The 12,982-nt window shown below is 59.3% G+C and overlaps 3 protein-coding genes across 5 annotated transcripts in view; 2 read left to right on the top strand and 1 right to left on the bottom strand.

Annotated features, from left to right (window-relative positions):
- Positions 1-2,488, top strand: part of SIK3 (SIK family kinase 3) — a 72,420-nt gene extending 69,932 nt beyond the window's left edge. For both annotated transcript variants that reach the window (XM_072979375.2, XM_072979374.2), the window contains one exon: positions 348-2,488. The gene's annotated coding sequence lies outside the window, so the exon portion shown is untranslated. The remainder of the gene's footprint in view (positions 1-347) is intronic.
- Positions 2,489-4,966: 2,478 nt separating this feature from the next.
- Positions 4,967-8,282, top strand: APOA1 (apolipoprotein A1). The gene is made up of 4 exons (XM_020793737.3): positions 4,967-5,113; positions 5,745-5,812; positions 6,115-6,271; positions 7,231-8,282. The coding sequence occupies exons 2-4, from the start codon at positions 5,770-5,772 to the stop codon at positions 7,868-7,870; spliced, it is 840 nt and encodes a 279-aa protein (XP_020649396.3). The 5' UTR covers positions 4,967-5,113; positions 5,745-5,769; the 3' UTR covers positions 7,871-8,282.
- Positions 8,283-9,501: 1,219 nt separating this feature from the next.
- On the bottom strand, positions 9,502-11,766 carry APOC3 (apolipoprotein C3). Of its 2 annotated transcripts, none has more exons than XM_020793808.3 (4): positions 11,685-11,766; positions 10,962-11,037; positions 10,270-10,393; positions 9,502-9,780 (listed from the first exon to the last, which is right to left on the bottom strand). In XM_020793808.3, the coding sequence occupies exons 2-4, from the start codon at positions 11,017-11,019 to the stop codon at positions 9,690-9,692; spliced, it is 273 nt and encodes a 90-aa protein (XP_020649467.3). In that variant the 5' UTR covers positions 11,020-11,037; positions 11,685-11,766; the 3' UTR covers positions 9,502-9,689. The 2 variants fall into 2 exon arrangements, with proteins under 2 accessions (XP_020649467.3, XP_078235693.1); XM_078379567.1 differs by having other exon boundaries at positions 10,962-11,043; positions 11,686-11,760.
- Positions 11,767-12,982: the final 1,216 nt, after the last annotated feature.

Raw genomic sequence — 12,982 nt, 5'->3', positions numbered from 1 at the left:
CTGGGCCTCTCCGAGGTGGTCCCTGCTTTGCTTGGAGGGGGGGGGGATATGTTTCTGCCAGATGGACCCAGCTGGCTGAGGTGAGGGGCTGGAGCACGGGGGGCAACACCAGCGCCCTCCTCCCAGGCAGTGCCACGAGGGTCACCCGGCTGCCGGGAGGGGGCCTCCTCTTGGAGGCGGCAGCAGAGCTGGCGAGAGAGCCCTCTGAGGGTCGTCGTCGTCCAGGGCAGGTGTGGGCTGGGGCCGGAGTCTCCTCCGTGTGCGGGCGTGCACAAGGCTTCTGCCTGCTTTGTGTCCCCATACCTACCTATCTTTCTGTCTCTCTGTCTTCCGCTTTCTTCTGACAGGGGTCTGTACAGCTTTGAAACAAAAATGGTCCATTTCAAACCAACAGTATCACGCAGCATCGCGCCAAATGGCCGTAGCATTTCTCCTGGACAGAAATTGTGCGGCAACAGCAGCGGCAGCGGTGGCGGCGGCAGCTCCTCCTCTTCCTCGGCCTTCCTCCACCTCGGCTGCCTCCTCCTCCTCCTCCTCCGTTGAGCAGTGTGCCTGTTCCTTTCGGATGTTTATGACGTATTGCCATCTTCATCCTCTGTGATGCCAGCTGTTCTCCAGGAGGCAGAGGGCTCCTCCTTGCCTGGCCCTGCAGGGGCCCCCCCAGGACAGCTGCTGTCTGGGGGGGGCACCCTGCCTTGCCCAGCAAAGCTGATTTGGGGGGGGGGGGCGTGCTGAAAGCGATGCAGCGTCTCACCCACCAGCGAGCAATAAGCAGACGTTTGAGGTGGGCCTGCCTTGCCCAGTGCTTGCCAGACCCCGGCAGAGCGGCTGGAGGGGCCGGGGCTGGTCGAGAAGCGGAGGCGCTGGTCCGACCGATGCCTGCCTGCTGGCCCTGGCCTGGCCTGGCCCCTTTCTTCCCTCCCTCTCTGCCACCCTCCCTGCCACGCCAACTCAGGCTTCTCCTCCTCCTCACCGGCACGGGTGCAATATTGCTTTTGTGCATCTTTTTGTTTGTCTTTCCCCGTTTTTATAGGCCCTGTGCTTAAAAAAACAAAACAGAGCCCGCTCTCCCCCCCCCCCCGTTCCTCCTTTTGGACACATCTTTCTATTCACTTCCATCGGCTGCTTTTAATTTTCGTTAGGGTTCAACCCTTGAGAAACCTGGATCCCTTTTCCAACTTGCTTCCTTCCCTTCAGATCATGTAGGAATTGGTTTCAGTAAATGTTTTATTATTATTAATATTATTATTATTAATATTATTATTATTACTATTGATGACTTAATGGTTAAGACTGTCAGGCCTTCTCCCTCCGCCTTATGCCTTTTGCTGCTCCCAATTTGGTCTTGGCTTTGCTCCGGTGGCGTGCCAGTGGCGGTGCCTCCCCCCCCCGCCCGACCCCGCTCACGGCATCATCATCGTCCTCCTCCTCCTTCTTCCCGTCATCTCGAGACCCCTTGCTCTCCATCCGGAGGGGGCCTTGTTTTCTGGGACTGGGGGGCCCTTCCACAGCCGGGTCTTGGGGGAGTCTCTGTGTCATCTTTCTGCCTTGGAACATTTGGGAAAAGCTACCACAGCAAAATTCCTAGTACTGACTCTTTTTGGAAGCATTTTTTAAAGGAAAATTAAAAAAAAAAAACAAAAGTCAACGCAGCCCTCCTGAATTTGCACAGAAGAAGGTGTGAGACCAGCACAGCCGAGGTTCGTTTGCCCTTGACCCACCCCCACCCGTCACCTCCTCCTCCTATTCCTCCTCCTCCTCCTCCTCCTCCTCGTTCTCTCCCCCCCCCGCCCTTTCTCAGGCCTTCCCAGGCCTCCGGATGTCAAACCCCAGTGAGCAGCGACAGGGCCGTGTCCCCCCCCCCTCTGCTTCCTCCTCAATGCTGAATTGTGACTGAATCTCCATCTGGGGCCACCACCACCACGTCCTTGCCTGGAAGAGGGGCCTGGGGGTGGACGGAGGGGAAGACAAGGGGTGCCTCCTCATCCTCTCCCGCATCCCAGTGAGAGACCAGAAGCAACCCAGAGGCACACGCAGCCTGGCTTTGGACTGGGGTGTGGGTTTCTCCTTCTGTTTACATGACCCTGGAAGATGATGGCAACAGCTGCCCTCCAAACCAGCGGCTTGGGGACTTGCCTAGCTGTGCCATTTTGCAGTATCACACTTTTTATTTTTGTGGGTTTGTTTTTTAATCATTGCTTTGTATTGTAGTAATCAATACTCGCAGTATATGTTGAATGTATAATATACTTTGCTTTTATTTCTGTTTTGGGAAATGTCCAAAGCTTTTTTTTTTTCATTTATGTTGGACTTAAAACAAGAACCCACACACAAAAAGGTCTCCAGATCTCTCTCTAGTAACTTCTTAGTTCCGTTTTTCTTTTCTTTTCTTCGGGGGTGTGGGGGGGGAGGTTGGGTCATCTGCAACCAGTAAGTTAGTTGGGCATGGGATCATGACGAATAAACCCATGATTATGGTTGGCTCTCAGCCGTGGTTCTGGCTCCTCTCTCTTTTTCCTGTCAGAAGTCCAGAATGGATCTGGCTTCCTCGCTGGCTGGTGCCAACACTGGCTAGCTGCTCCCTCTGCAGCTCCCCTACCTCCTCAAGCTTGGGAGGGGGGGCACTGGCATTCTGGGGAGGGAGATGTGACTACCTAGGAGAATGGCCCTGAGCGGGTAGCCAGAGGAGACTGTGGAGGTGCCCCCCCCGCTACCTCCCTGGGAGAAGCCTTGGGCACCAGAGTTTTGCCTCTGCTGGCAGCTGCATCAGAAGACCTGTGGCTTTTGACCTTTGGAAGCAGGTAGGAGGCTCGTGGGGCCCTCCGGCTGCTGTGGAGCCCTAGCTCCCCTCGCCACAGGTTATCCTTTCTAGGGCTGAGGGTATATGTGTTTGTGTGTGTGTGTGTGTGTGTGTGTGTGTGTGTGCGCGCACTGCAACAAGGCCTTGGGTGCTCCCTCTTCCTCTCCTTGGAGATGTGCCTGAACAATTTCTTCCAGAGGCGAGGTGAGATCTGGTCAGTTGGGCATAGTCCCCGTTTGCAGGTTTTGAACTGTCGTGGCCTTCTGTGGCAGCCTTTGCCCCCAAGAAAGAATCTTTGTTGTCATCGGGGAGGAAGGGAGAAGGGAGCTCAGAGTCCTTGGAAGCGTGGTGAACAGGGTGTGGCCCGAGCAAGAGTCGCCCTCACCCCCCCCCACCCCCCTGGTCAAGGCAGAGCTGGGCTCATGCTGGCACCGAATTCTGGATAAAGTCTGCCTAGCCTCGCTTGGGTTCCCTGGGCACTGGCCGCCACGGCGGTCCCTGTGCCTCATCCTGCACAGGAGTGGGTGTTTTAACTGCCAAGATGTCACCCAGCGAGTGGAGCCCAACCAAGGACCCCAAACAGGGCTTCTGTTCTGTGCCCAGCCTGGCGACTCCGAAGAGCTGCTCCTGGACCATGTGTGGATTTCTTAGGTCGCCAGTGCCTCCCCATTGGAGAAGGACAATAAAAGATCTCTAACACAGGAGAAGCGGTGACCCTTCCCGTTCTCTTCCCTGCCCCAAAAGTGCTGGCCCAGGAGCGAAGCAGTTCCCGGCTGTTCCCATGACCGACCAGGGCTGGGGCTGCCCCTCCCCCTTCTGAGCTGCCCGGCCCTGGCCTTCCTCTCTGTTGCAAGACCTGCTCACTCTTAAGAACTGGCCGCAGGGGGGGGGGAAGGAAGGGGGCAAGGCTTAAGGCCATCTCCTAGCAGAGGAATGGCGTCCTACTGTAGGAAGAGCCGGAGGACCGTCGTGGGTAGAGTGCCACCTTGGAAGCAGAAGGCCCCTGCCGGCCTCTCCCGGGCTTTGAGGCTTCCGGCAATGGGAAAGGGTCCCAGAGAATGGTCACCAGCGGGAAGGGAAGGGAGAGGATGCTGGTTGATGGGCTTCAGGAAGGAAGCTTCCCGCAGGGAGTAGGATTTGGAGCAATGGCCGGAGGGTTGGTCTCCCTGTCCCCCCGTCAAGGCAAGCCCTCCCAGGAGGGAGGAAGGTGCCATCAAGGCCTTTGGGGTGCGGGTGGCGTGGTTTGCTCACTTGGTGGCTGCTTCTCTCGCCGAGCCTGGAGGAACTCTTGCCCTGTGCCCTCACCCTGCAGCCTCTCCCGGGGTCTCCGAGTCAGCCTGGCAGGTTGCCTGGGACGAGGGGAGCCCCCAGTGGGCTCCTGCCCCACACAGGGCTAGAGATTTTTTTCTCGCTAGGGAGCACCCTGTCCATTCGTGGATTGCTGTTTGGGGAGAGGCAGGCTGCAAACATCTACCTCTGGCCAGAAGGGGGGAGGCTATTGGCTGGACCCCCCTCCCTCTTTGGCACGCGCCAGGGAGGCCCTTTATCCCTGGGGTGCTTCTAGATGAGGCAGCCTTCCCTTTGGGGCCCTCCCCTGCTCCTGCCTGCTTTTGTCCTGCAGGCGGAGGAAGGGGAAGAGGCCCCTGGATGCTCCTGGAGCTGCTGCTGGTGGAAGGGAGGGAGGGAGGGAGGGAGGGGGATTTTAAGGATGGAGTGTGTTTTGGAATGCAAGGAGGGCCAGGCTGGCAAGGCGAGACCGGGGCCCCAGCTGTGGCAGCTGCCTCCCCTGCTGCTTCTTCCTGAAGACAGAGCAGGCGATCGGCGGCGTCAGCCCTCCCCAAACAGGTGTAATCCTGGGCCTTCCGGGAACACAGAGAGGCTTGGGGGCAGTGGGGAGGGGGTTGTTTTCCCCAAGGCAGCACTGAGGAACACACAGGGGTCAGAGTCCTTAAGCCACTGGGGCCCCGGCGGGGGCCTGCCAATCTCCCCCTTGGCAGCCCTCCTGCTCTGCCCAGGATTCCTGTTCTGCCCACAGGGCACATCTGGGTCAGACGGTTGGTCCTTTGCCCAGCCGCGTGTTGCTGGTGTTGTGTTTGTTCCACCCGTTGCTCCTTGATCATTGTGCCTCCCCCCCCTCCCCGGGGGATGCGTGTTTGATCCTTGAACTCCTCAGTGCCACATAGTCACCGCTTGGGAGTGAATTCCCGGTTTACAGCTTCCACTTATCTCCAGCAATCCACACCCACCTCCAGGATAAATACCCAGGGCTGAGCATCGGTGCAGCACACAAAGCAGCAGACGCCAAAGGAACTGGTAAGAGGATGGGCCCCTCGGGGGTCCTCTTGAGTCTCTCCCCCCCGCCTGCTTTCCCAGCCAACCTTCTCTGGCCTCTCCACGAGGTGGAAAGGGATGCGGGCTTCTGCTGAAAACCCCTGCCCACTTCTCTCTGATGGCATTTGCCATTCAGCCCAGGGCTTTTACCTGAAGTGGGCTGTCCCAGGAAACGTGGCTGCTGGTGGGGAGGAACATTTTTCTAATGGAAGCATCTGCCTTTGGAGCTCCTTAAGGTCGTCCTCTCACCAGATGTGGGTTGTTGACACACACACCCAGCGTGTCCCTTTTCCTGCCCCCCCCGCGGTCTAACCCAGAACGGCTATTCGTCAGTTTCTGCTTAAGGACAGGACGAGGAGCCCGTCTGCCTCACGCCGAGATGCTCCTTACTCTCTGGCGGCCTCCTTCCCAGAAGGTCTCAAGGGGGACGTGAGGGTCGCAGTTCTCTCCTCCCCCCCTCCCCCCCGCTTGCCTTCAGCCACAGGGCTTCCCACCAGCTGTCCCAGCTCAGCTCTGCTGCATTGCCCACCTGGGTGCAATCTCCTTCCACTAAACCGCTTGTCTTGACATGTTTGCGGATTTTGGAACCCTCATGTGAGAATCCCTTCTGCAGCCTCCAGGTTGGGACGCATCACAAAATGAGAGTCGCCACCGTCGCCCTTCTCCTGGTGCTCCTTGCGGGTGAGTGCGGATGCCAGCGGGCAGGGCGGTGGGGAGGGAAGGGAGGGAGGGAGGGAGGGGGGCTTATTGGGCAGAGAGATTTGGCAGCTCCAGCCTCCCTACCAGCCTCAGTGGGAACGGTGGGCCATCTCTGGAAAGAGAGGAACAGCCTCGGGATGGGCAGGGAGCCAGGGGTGGAAGTTCCTCCTCGATGGGGCTAGACTGGGAAGGACTGGCCCACCCCTTCCCCTCGGAGGCCCTGGGATCGCCCGCGGAGACCTGTCCCGCTTGCTCTGACGGGGCTTGTGTTGCTGCTCCTGCAGGGACCCAGGCCCGCCACTTCTGGCAGCGCGATGAGCCCCAGCAGACCCCCGTGGAGCGCTGGGTCGAAGCCGTCTACGCCTACCTGGAGACCACAAAGGCCGGGGCCAACGAAGCCTTGTCCCAGATTGATGCCTCCACCCTGGGACAGAAGCTCGAGTGAGTGGGGTCCTCTGGAGAAGCTCTCCCTGCGCCTCGGCGGGTTCTCCTCCAGCCTGGAGGCAGCCTCCCAAGGGAGGGCTCGGCCACCCGAGGACGGGCTTTTTCGGATTGCTGGCAGAGATTGCGGGAAGGGGCTGCTGTGGCCCCTTCCCAGCTCCGTGGCACCAGCTGCTGGGTCTGCTGGGGCCACCCTCGTGGAACCTTTGGCGTGATCCGTGGGCCATGTTAGTTTGAGAAGGACAAACCACCGATTGCCTCGCGACCCTTTGACGACTCAGCCGTTTGTCACACCCTCCCCTAGACAGGGTGGCCCTTTGGTGGCGGTCTCTCCCCCCCCCCCCCCGGTGATGGAGCCACAACTCATGCCAAATGTTAAAAGTTGCCAGGGAGAAAACATTGGTGGGGACCTCCTGGCACAGCCCTGTCTGGTGCATGGCTTCCTGTTTTGGGAAAGGCACCGTGAGGAAGGATGTGGCCCGTGAGGCTCCTTGCTTTTCCAAGGGGGGAAAAGACGAATAGAACTGGGGGGGGGGAACCACATCCCATCCAACCAACCAACACTGTGATCAGATTTTTTGAAACTCAGAGAAGGGGAAACCTGGACCCAAAAGAACGGAAGGAGGCCAAGGATGACCCTTGGCGGTGGGCAAGAGGCCAGATGTTTGCTCACCCACCTTGTTGCCCATTTTGGGTGCAGAATGCCATGACGAGGCCAAATCCCAAAGCCTGACAGGTCACTTTGGGCTGTGGGGTTCTCCCAAGGTTTTGCCTGCTTATGGGGTGGAATCTGGCCAGAGAAACAAGCCTTCCTTGGAAGAGTTGGTCCACCCTTTTTCCTCCTGGGCTTCAGAGCCAGGGGCCAGACGGGCCGGGCACCTGCTGTGGCCCTCTTCTTCCCCCCCCTCTCTACCCAGCCCCCAGCATCTCGGGTGATTTGCCTCCCCTTCTCTTTGCAGCCTGCACCTGCGGGATTCCCTGCAGACCCTGACGGGGGCCCTGTCCAAGGTCCACGAGGAGTTCTCGCCCCAGGTGGAAGCCTTCAAGGCCCAGCTGCACACTGACCTCGAGAACGTCCAGCAGCAGATGACCAAAGACCTGGACCAAATGAAGACCAAGATCAAGCCCTTCGTGGATGACTTCAACCAGAAGTTCCAGCAGGACATGGTGGCCTTCCGTAACCGCCTGGAGCCCGTCATGCAGGAGGTGCGCCAGATGGCGCGCCAGAACATGGAGGCAGCCCAGCAGAAGGTGCAGCCTTTGCTCGAAGAGGCCCGAGACAAGTTTCGCACCCACGTGGATGAGCTGCGCAAGAACCTGGCCCCCTACGGCGAGGAGATCCGGCAGAAGTTCAGCGAGAAGATGCAGGAGCTGCGAGACAAAGGCTTCCCAGAGTTGACCCAGTACCAGACTCAGGTCCAGCAGCATCTCAGTGCCTTGAGGGAGAAACTCGTCCCCCTCGGGGAGAAGCTGCAGGCGGAATTGACACCTTTGTTTGAGACGGCCAAGACTCGGCTGCAGAACCTCATGGGCGACGTCCAGAGGAGCCTCGAGCAGTACATGCAGCAGCAGCAGCAGCAGCAGCAACAGGGGGCCTAGAGGCCCACGTCTTCTGCGGGGTGTGTGTGTGTGTGTGTGACGGGGACGCGTGCGCACGCACACACACTTCTTCCTTTCTGGGCCTCTCCCGCCCTCCCTTCTCGAGGTGGCCCCAAAGAAGCACTGCCTCCCCGTAGCATATTTCCCCCTGACTTTGTTTTGAGCCATCCAAATCCTCTCTGGCCGGAAAAAGAGCAGGAAGGGGTGTGGGTGTGGGTGTGGCCCCGGCCCTCCTCCCTCCCCCCGCCCCCCCCCCGAGTTGGAGGCCGGACCCCTCTTGGCTGGGGGTGGGAAGGGCCTTGTTGCTTGCACCCACCCACAGAGCCCCCTCTCTGAGTCCAGAGCCTTCCTTCTGCTGCTTCCTTTTCTTGGTCATCTAATAATAATAATAATAATAAAATAAAAAAAAGAGGCAACTGACCAGGTGGCCTTTTTGTGTGCCGAGTGTCTGCGGCTGGGGGTGGGAGGGACGTTGGGACCCTGAGGGAGGGGGCCTGACATCAACGGGGAGGGGAGGAGGAAGGAGAAAGACTTGGGTTCTTGCCTTTGCAGCTTGCCTTTCGAAGCCCTGGGGGTGGCGGCGGGGGGGGGGGGAGAGAACAGCCTTTCCAGGTGTGGCAGACCTCCTTTCTTTTAGGGACTCTTTTGTGGGCAGGTGGGGGGGCTCCTTCATGGGAAAAGGGAGATGAAGGGGGGGAGAGCAAGGTCGAACCAGTGGTGCTGCTTGGGGGGGGGGGAGGGCTGCCGTCGTCCAGGGCAGAGCGGCTCACCGATGCTGGCACGATTCCCTGTTCTCCCCCTTCATCTGGGTTGGGGGGGGGAGGCCGCCTGTCCTGTCCGTCTCTGGGCTGAGCCTGGGGACACGGATGCTGGCTTGCTTTCCCGGAGGAAGAGGCCAGCGACTGCCAACTTTGCCCTCTGTGGGGACAGCGACCCACCTCCGGTGGGAAAGAAGGGGAACCCACACGTGCACACGCACCGCCTGCCCTGTCCTGGTTCCCGGATTTGAAAGCCACCCGCTGGAACCACTCCCTGGCGCAAGCAGCAGCGGCTGGCGTGCGGTGCCTGCCTGGACCCCAGGGAGTGGGTCAGGGTGTGACCCTTCCCTGCTTCCCCCTTCAGCTATGCCGGCGACTGGCGCTGCTGGGATTCCCCTTCGGGCGTGGGCACAATCCTGCCTTTTGCAGATGCCGCTCTCATGCAGATGGACCCAGCACCCTGCCAGCTCCAAAGGCCCCCAGGCAACGCGGATCGCCCCCTGACTGCCCCCCCCCAATGCATACGGCCAGTTGATCCCCAGGCCAGGGGAATGAAAGAGGTGAAGCAGGCACCTGGTTGGATCTGGGCTACAAAGGCCTAATCCTGAGCAAAGGTTGCCCTGGGGTCAAGAGTGTCCCTTTTCTTGCACCACCCCCACCCTGCAGTTTGAGACCAGGGAGCCCCTTCCCACCCAAGGAAGGCTAGCCTCGTCGTTCCTTCTGTCTTGTCTGGTGGAGGCAATGGCTGGAGATCCATGGAGGAGGCTGGGGAGGGCCCCTGGGCCAGATCCAGCCTCTGGGGATGGGGGGGGCTCTGGCCAGGCCTCCCCCGGCCAGCTGGGCTCCTTGACAGCAAGAGACTTGAAACGTGCAAAGAGTCTGTGAGGTTTAATGGGTGGAAATTGGATGCTCCTAAAAGAGAGGCCTTGGTGGGGTTTGGGGGAGTTACGGGGTTGGGAGGAGGAGGAGGAAGAGGGGCAGATGCTGAGACCCACGGCCAGCCCCCCAGCAGCTTCACTTGGCTGGCGGAGGTTTGCCTGGAACTGGGCAGCCGGAGTGGATCACGCCTTTGTCTCCCACAAGCTGGAGAACCTCTCCCTCAGCTCAGTCAAGTACTCTTTGCTCCAGGTGATGCCAGAGTCCAACCACTCCCTGGAAGAAGCCAGATTTTGGGTGCGGAGGGGGGGAAACAGGGACGGGTAGGAGAAGAAGGAGAGGAAGATCAGCTTCGGTCGAACGCATCCTCTTCCGATCTCATTTAGGAACTCGGGTGGGATGCAGCCCGTGACAAGCCAGCCCCCGCCTCCAAGGAGTTTTGTACCTGTGCATTCCAGTCGCTCCCCCCTCCCCAAAAAAGGAAGACAGCCCTGCCTATCTGCTGGGCAGGTGCCTTCCAGGGCAGTGGGCTCCCCTCTCTCCCTGCCCGGAGATCCCCGACGGGGGGAGGGATCTGGGGAGAAGCTCCCCAGGGCTGGAAGGAAGGAGGAGAGGGAGGGAGGGGGCTGGGTTTTTCCCCTTTAGGAAGTGGGCCTTTCTGGGCTGGGGGGGTGGGAAGGCAGGGGACAGAGGACAGCCCTGCCACGCGCCTTCCCTCGATTCCCGCCCTCCCCAGCTCCGAGCTCTTGGTGCAGCTGCTCCCACCTGGCCTTTTGGGCCACCTCGGACTCCTGGAGGGTGGCCAGGTGTTCCTGCGCCCTTTGTGAGGCTTCCTGGGTGAAGAGCCGCATCTTGGCGATCAGGTTTTCTTCCTGGGTCTCCTCGGCCCCTGCCAAGCAGAGAGGAGATGCAGACGGCGGCGGGGATTGGGGAGCGGGGGGGGGGAACAATGTGGAGTGTCTCCCACAAAGGAGGTGCTGCTGCCCCCACCCACCCCCTTCTTTATACATTTTTATTTCTTGGAGGGGTTGTTTTCGAGGAGCTGGAACAGGCTCACATGGGGGCCTGTTTTGCAAATCCCATTCTGGGCTTCCCAAGCGTTGGGGGGGGGAGCATGACTTCTGGGAAAATCTTAAACCCCCCCCTTTACACAACCAGGCCAGTGGGGGGCACTCACAAAGAAAACAGCCTGGCCAACTGCCCCTCCCCATCTCCTCCCCCCGCAGTTCCAGGTGCCCGGCCAGAGTTTCTGCCAAGGGGCAGAGGGTCCCCTCCATCCCCGATCCTGTCCTTGAGTAACCGGGGAGCAGCCCATGGCTACCCAGGCGTCGGCTCAAGGGGTGACCCCCCCAAGGGTCCTCCTCCACCCCCTCCTATCTCATGCCGGCCACAGAACTCTCTAGCCCCTTGGGGGGTGCCCTTTGCCCCTTCCCGGGCAGACGTGGCTCTCTTCTTACATGCCAGGGTGGCAAAGAGGGCCAGGAGGACAAACAGCGGCAGCAACGGGGCCCTCATCGTGTCACGCGGCTGGACCTGTGCCGGAAGAGGAGGAGGAAAGAGAGGTCACGGGCCACGGAAGGGGAGCCCTCTCCTTGGAGATGAAGCACCCTTCCCAAGCGGGCCCCCACCCAGCCCCGGGTGGGGGCAGTCCTGCAACCCAACTGCATCCTCCCTACAAAGAAGGCCACCACCTTTACACCTTCCCCACGTCCTGCGCTTGGGGTTTGGTGGCCCAAACAGGCCGCGTCGCCGGGAACTGCCGGATCATCTCTAAACCCTGTTTCCCGGCAGAGGTGGGAGCCTCTGTCCTGTAGGCTCAGACGAGGGAGGGAGGGAGACCCAGCCGGGCTAGGGCGGGAGGGCGGCGGGACCCCTGGTCTAGAGGGGGATCCAGCTGTTCTGGTCCTCAGGAGGGTGCTGGACCCAACCGCCACCTTGGGGGAGGGGGGGTCCCTGAGCTGCCCGCCCCCAACGGGCTGACCTGGAGCCCGACCGCGGGGCCAAACTGTCTTGTGGGCAAGTGGGTGGGGAATACCTTTTGGAAAGGGTCTGTGCCACACCTGCAGGCAGAGAGGATTTTAGGAGCCCTCCCCAGAGCATGCCGGACCAGGGGGCTCCTTGCCTTGGGGTAGGTCCCTGCCCCCTCCCCGCTTTCCGTGGCTTTCCTGCCCCACCCTTACCTGCTCTTTCAGCTGGCCAGGCACCTCTGCCTGGATCCTTCCAGGGCAGAGTCTCCTTTATATTCCCCCCCCCTCGAGGCTGTTGGGGCTGTTTGGCCAAAGTTCGGCCAGGGGACCCAAACGGGGTGGGTGGGGGCTGGAGTCCCTGTTGCTCCTATCCCACTCAGTGGCCCCCCCTTCGCTCAGTGGACGCTTGGGCTGGACATTGAGTGACATCGGACACCAGCCACAGAGAGAGAGAGAGAGAGAGGGAGAGAGAGAGAGAGAGACATATCCTGCCAGGTCAGTGCCCATTCCCTGCCATCCGGGGCCAAGGTTGCCTCTTGGCCTGTACGGCCACCGACCCGCCTGGCATTCCCCAGCCCTCGCCGCATTTACTTGGCACGCCGTCTCATCTTCTCAGGGTGTTTGGCCTCAAGCGTGCATCTAAACGTTGGCCCTTTCCTTCTTGTATTCTCTCTTTTAACAGTTAAGTCACTAAATAAGCCACATTAATTAACTTCATTTATTGAATTTATTGAATTTAAATGGGGGGCACGTTAAGGACATCAGACAAAACCAACAGTCATTTGCCTGTGGCTTCAGTGCAGTCAGGAAACCTTTGGGTCGTGAGAAGGTCTCGTGGTTCATGGCTGAGGGACTCAAAAGATCCCCCCAGAACTTTCCATGGAAAGATGGTTTGATGGACTGATGATTGACAGACTGATTTCAAAATAGTTTCTACCCCACCTTTCTCCTTAAGATTTAAAACTGAAAACATTAAGCACTCAAATGTTTTAAAAGAATTATGTAAACAAATATATTAAAAACAGTAAATCATACTAAAAACACATTTAAAAGCAACAAGACACAACAATCCATTTTAAAAAACCTCTCAAGCTGTCAGCCATTAAGGGGAAGCCTGCCTGAAGAGAAAGGTCTTTGTCTGCTTCTGGAAGGACAGCCAAGAGCGGGCCAGGCTGACCTCCAGTGGCAGGGAGTTCCAAAGGAGCAGCCACAGAGAAGGCCCTCTCCCGAGTCCCCACCAAATACAACTGTGAAGGTGATGGGACCAAGAAAAAAAAAAGCAACAACTGAAAAGGACGCAAACATAGAAGGGCTGATCCGAGCTCAGCTTCGCAGTGACAAGAACATCTTGCTGATTCCAGCTTGTGATGCTCCTGGGCGGCCGCCAGCCAGGCGGGACTGGTGGGACGGGTCGCTTGCTTGGAACCGGGGTGTTCCGGGGGGGGGCAGCTCCACCAGGGAATAAAGTGGGTCACTGTTTGTCCCCTTCCAAAATTCTGTTCCAGACCACC

The sequence above is a fragment of the Pogona vitticeps genome, chromosome 8 (assembly GCF_051106095.1).
Source record: "Pogona vitticeps strain Pit_001003342236 chromosome 8, PviZW2.1, whole genome shotgun sequence".
In the NCBI taxonomy this organism is placed as follows: Eukaryota; Metazoa; Chordata; class Lepidosauria; order Squamata; family Agamidae; genus Pogona; species Pogona vitticeps.
This window is presented reverse-complemented; position numbering and strand designations above follow the sequence as displayed.

Excerpts from the sequence above, each read along its gene's own strand:
- APOA1 (XM_020793737.3), top strand. The coding sequence starts at position 5,770 with ATGAGAGTCGCCACCGTCGCCCTTCTCCTGGTGCTCCTTGCGG. Across the intron at positions 5,813-6,114 it reads TCTCCTGGTGCTCCTTGCGG|GGACCCAGGCCCGCCACTTC; the intron begins GTGAGTGCGGAT and ends CTGCTCCTGCAG. Across the intron at positions 6,272-7,230 it reads ACCCTGGGACAGAAGCTCGA|CCTGCACCTGCGGGATTCCC; the intron begins GTGAGTGGGGTC and ends TTCTCTTTGCAG.
- APOC3 (XM_020793808.3), bottom strand. The coding sequence starts at position 11,019 with ATGAGGGCCCCGTTGCTGCCGCTGTTTGTCCTCCTGGCCCTCTTTGCC. Across the intron at positions 10,394-10,961 it reads CCTCTTTGCCACCCTGGCAT|GGGCCGAGGAGACCCAGGAA; the intron begins GTAAGAAGAGAG and ends TCTGCTTGGCAG. Across the intron at positions 9,781-10,269 it reads GAGGTGGCCCAAAAGGCCAG|GGAGTGGTTGGACTCTGGCA; the intron begins GTGGGAGCAGCT and ends GGCTTCTTCCAG.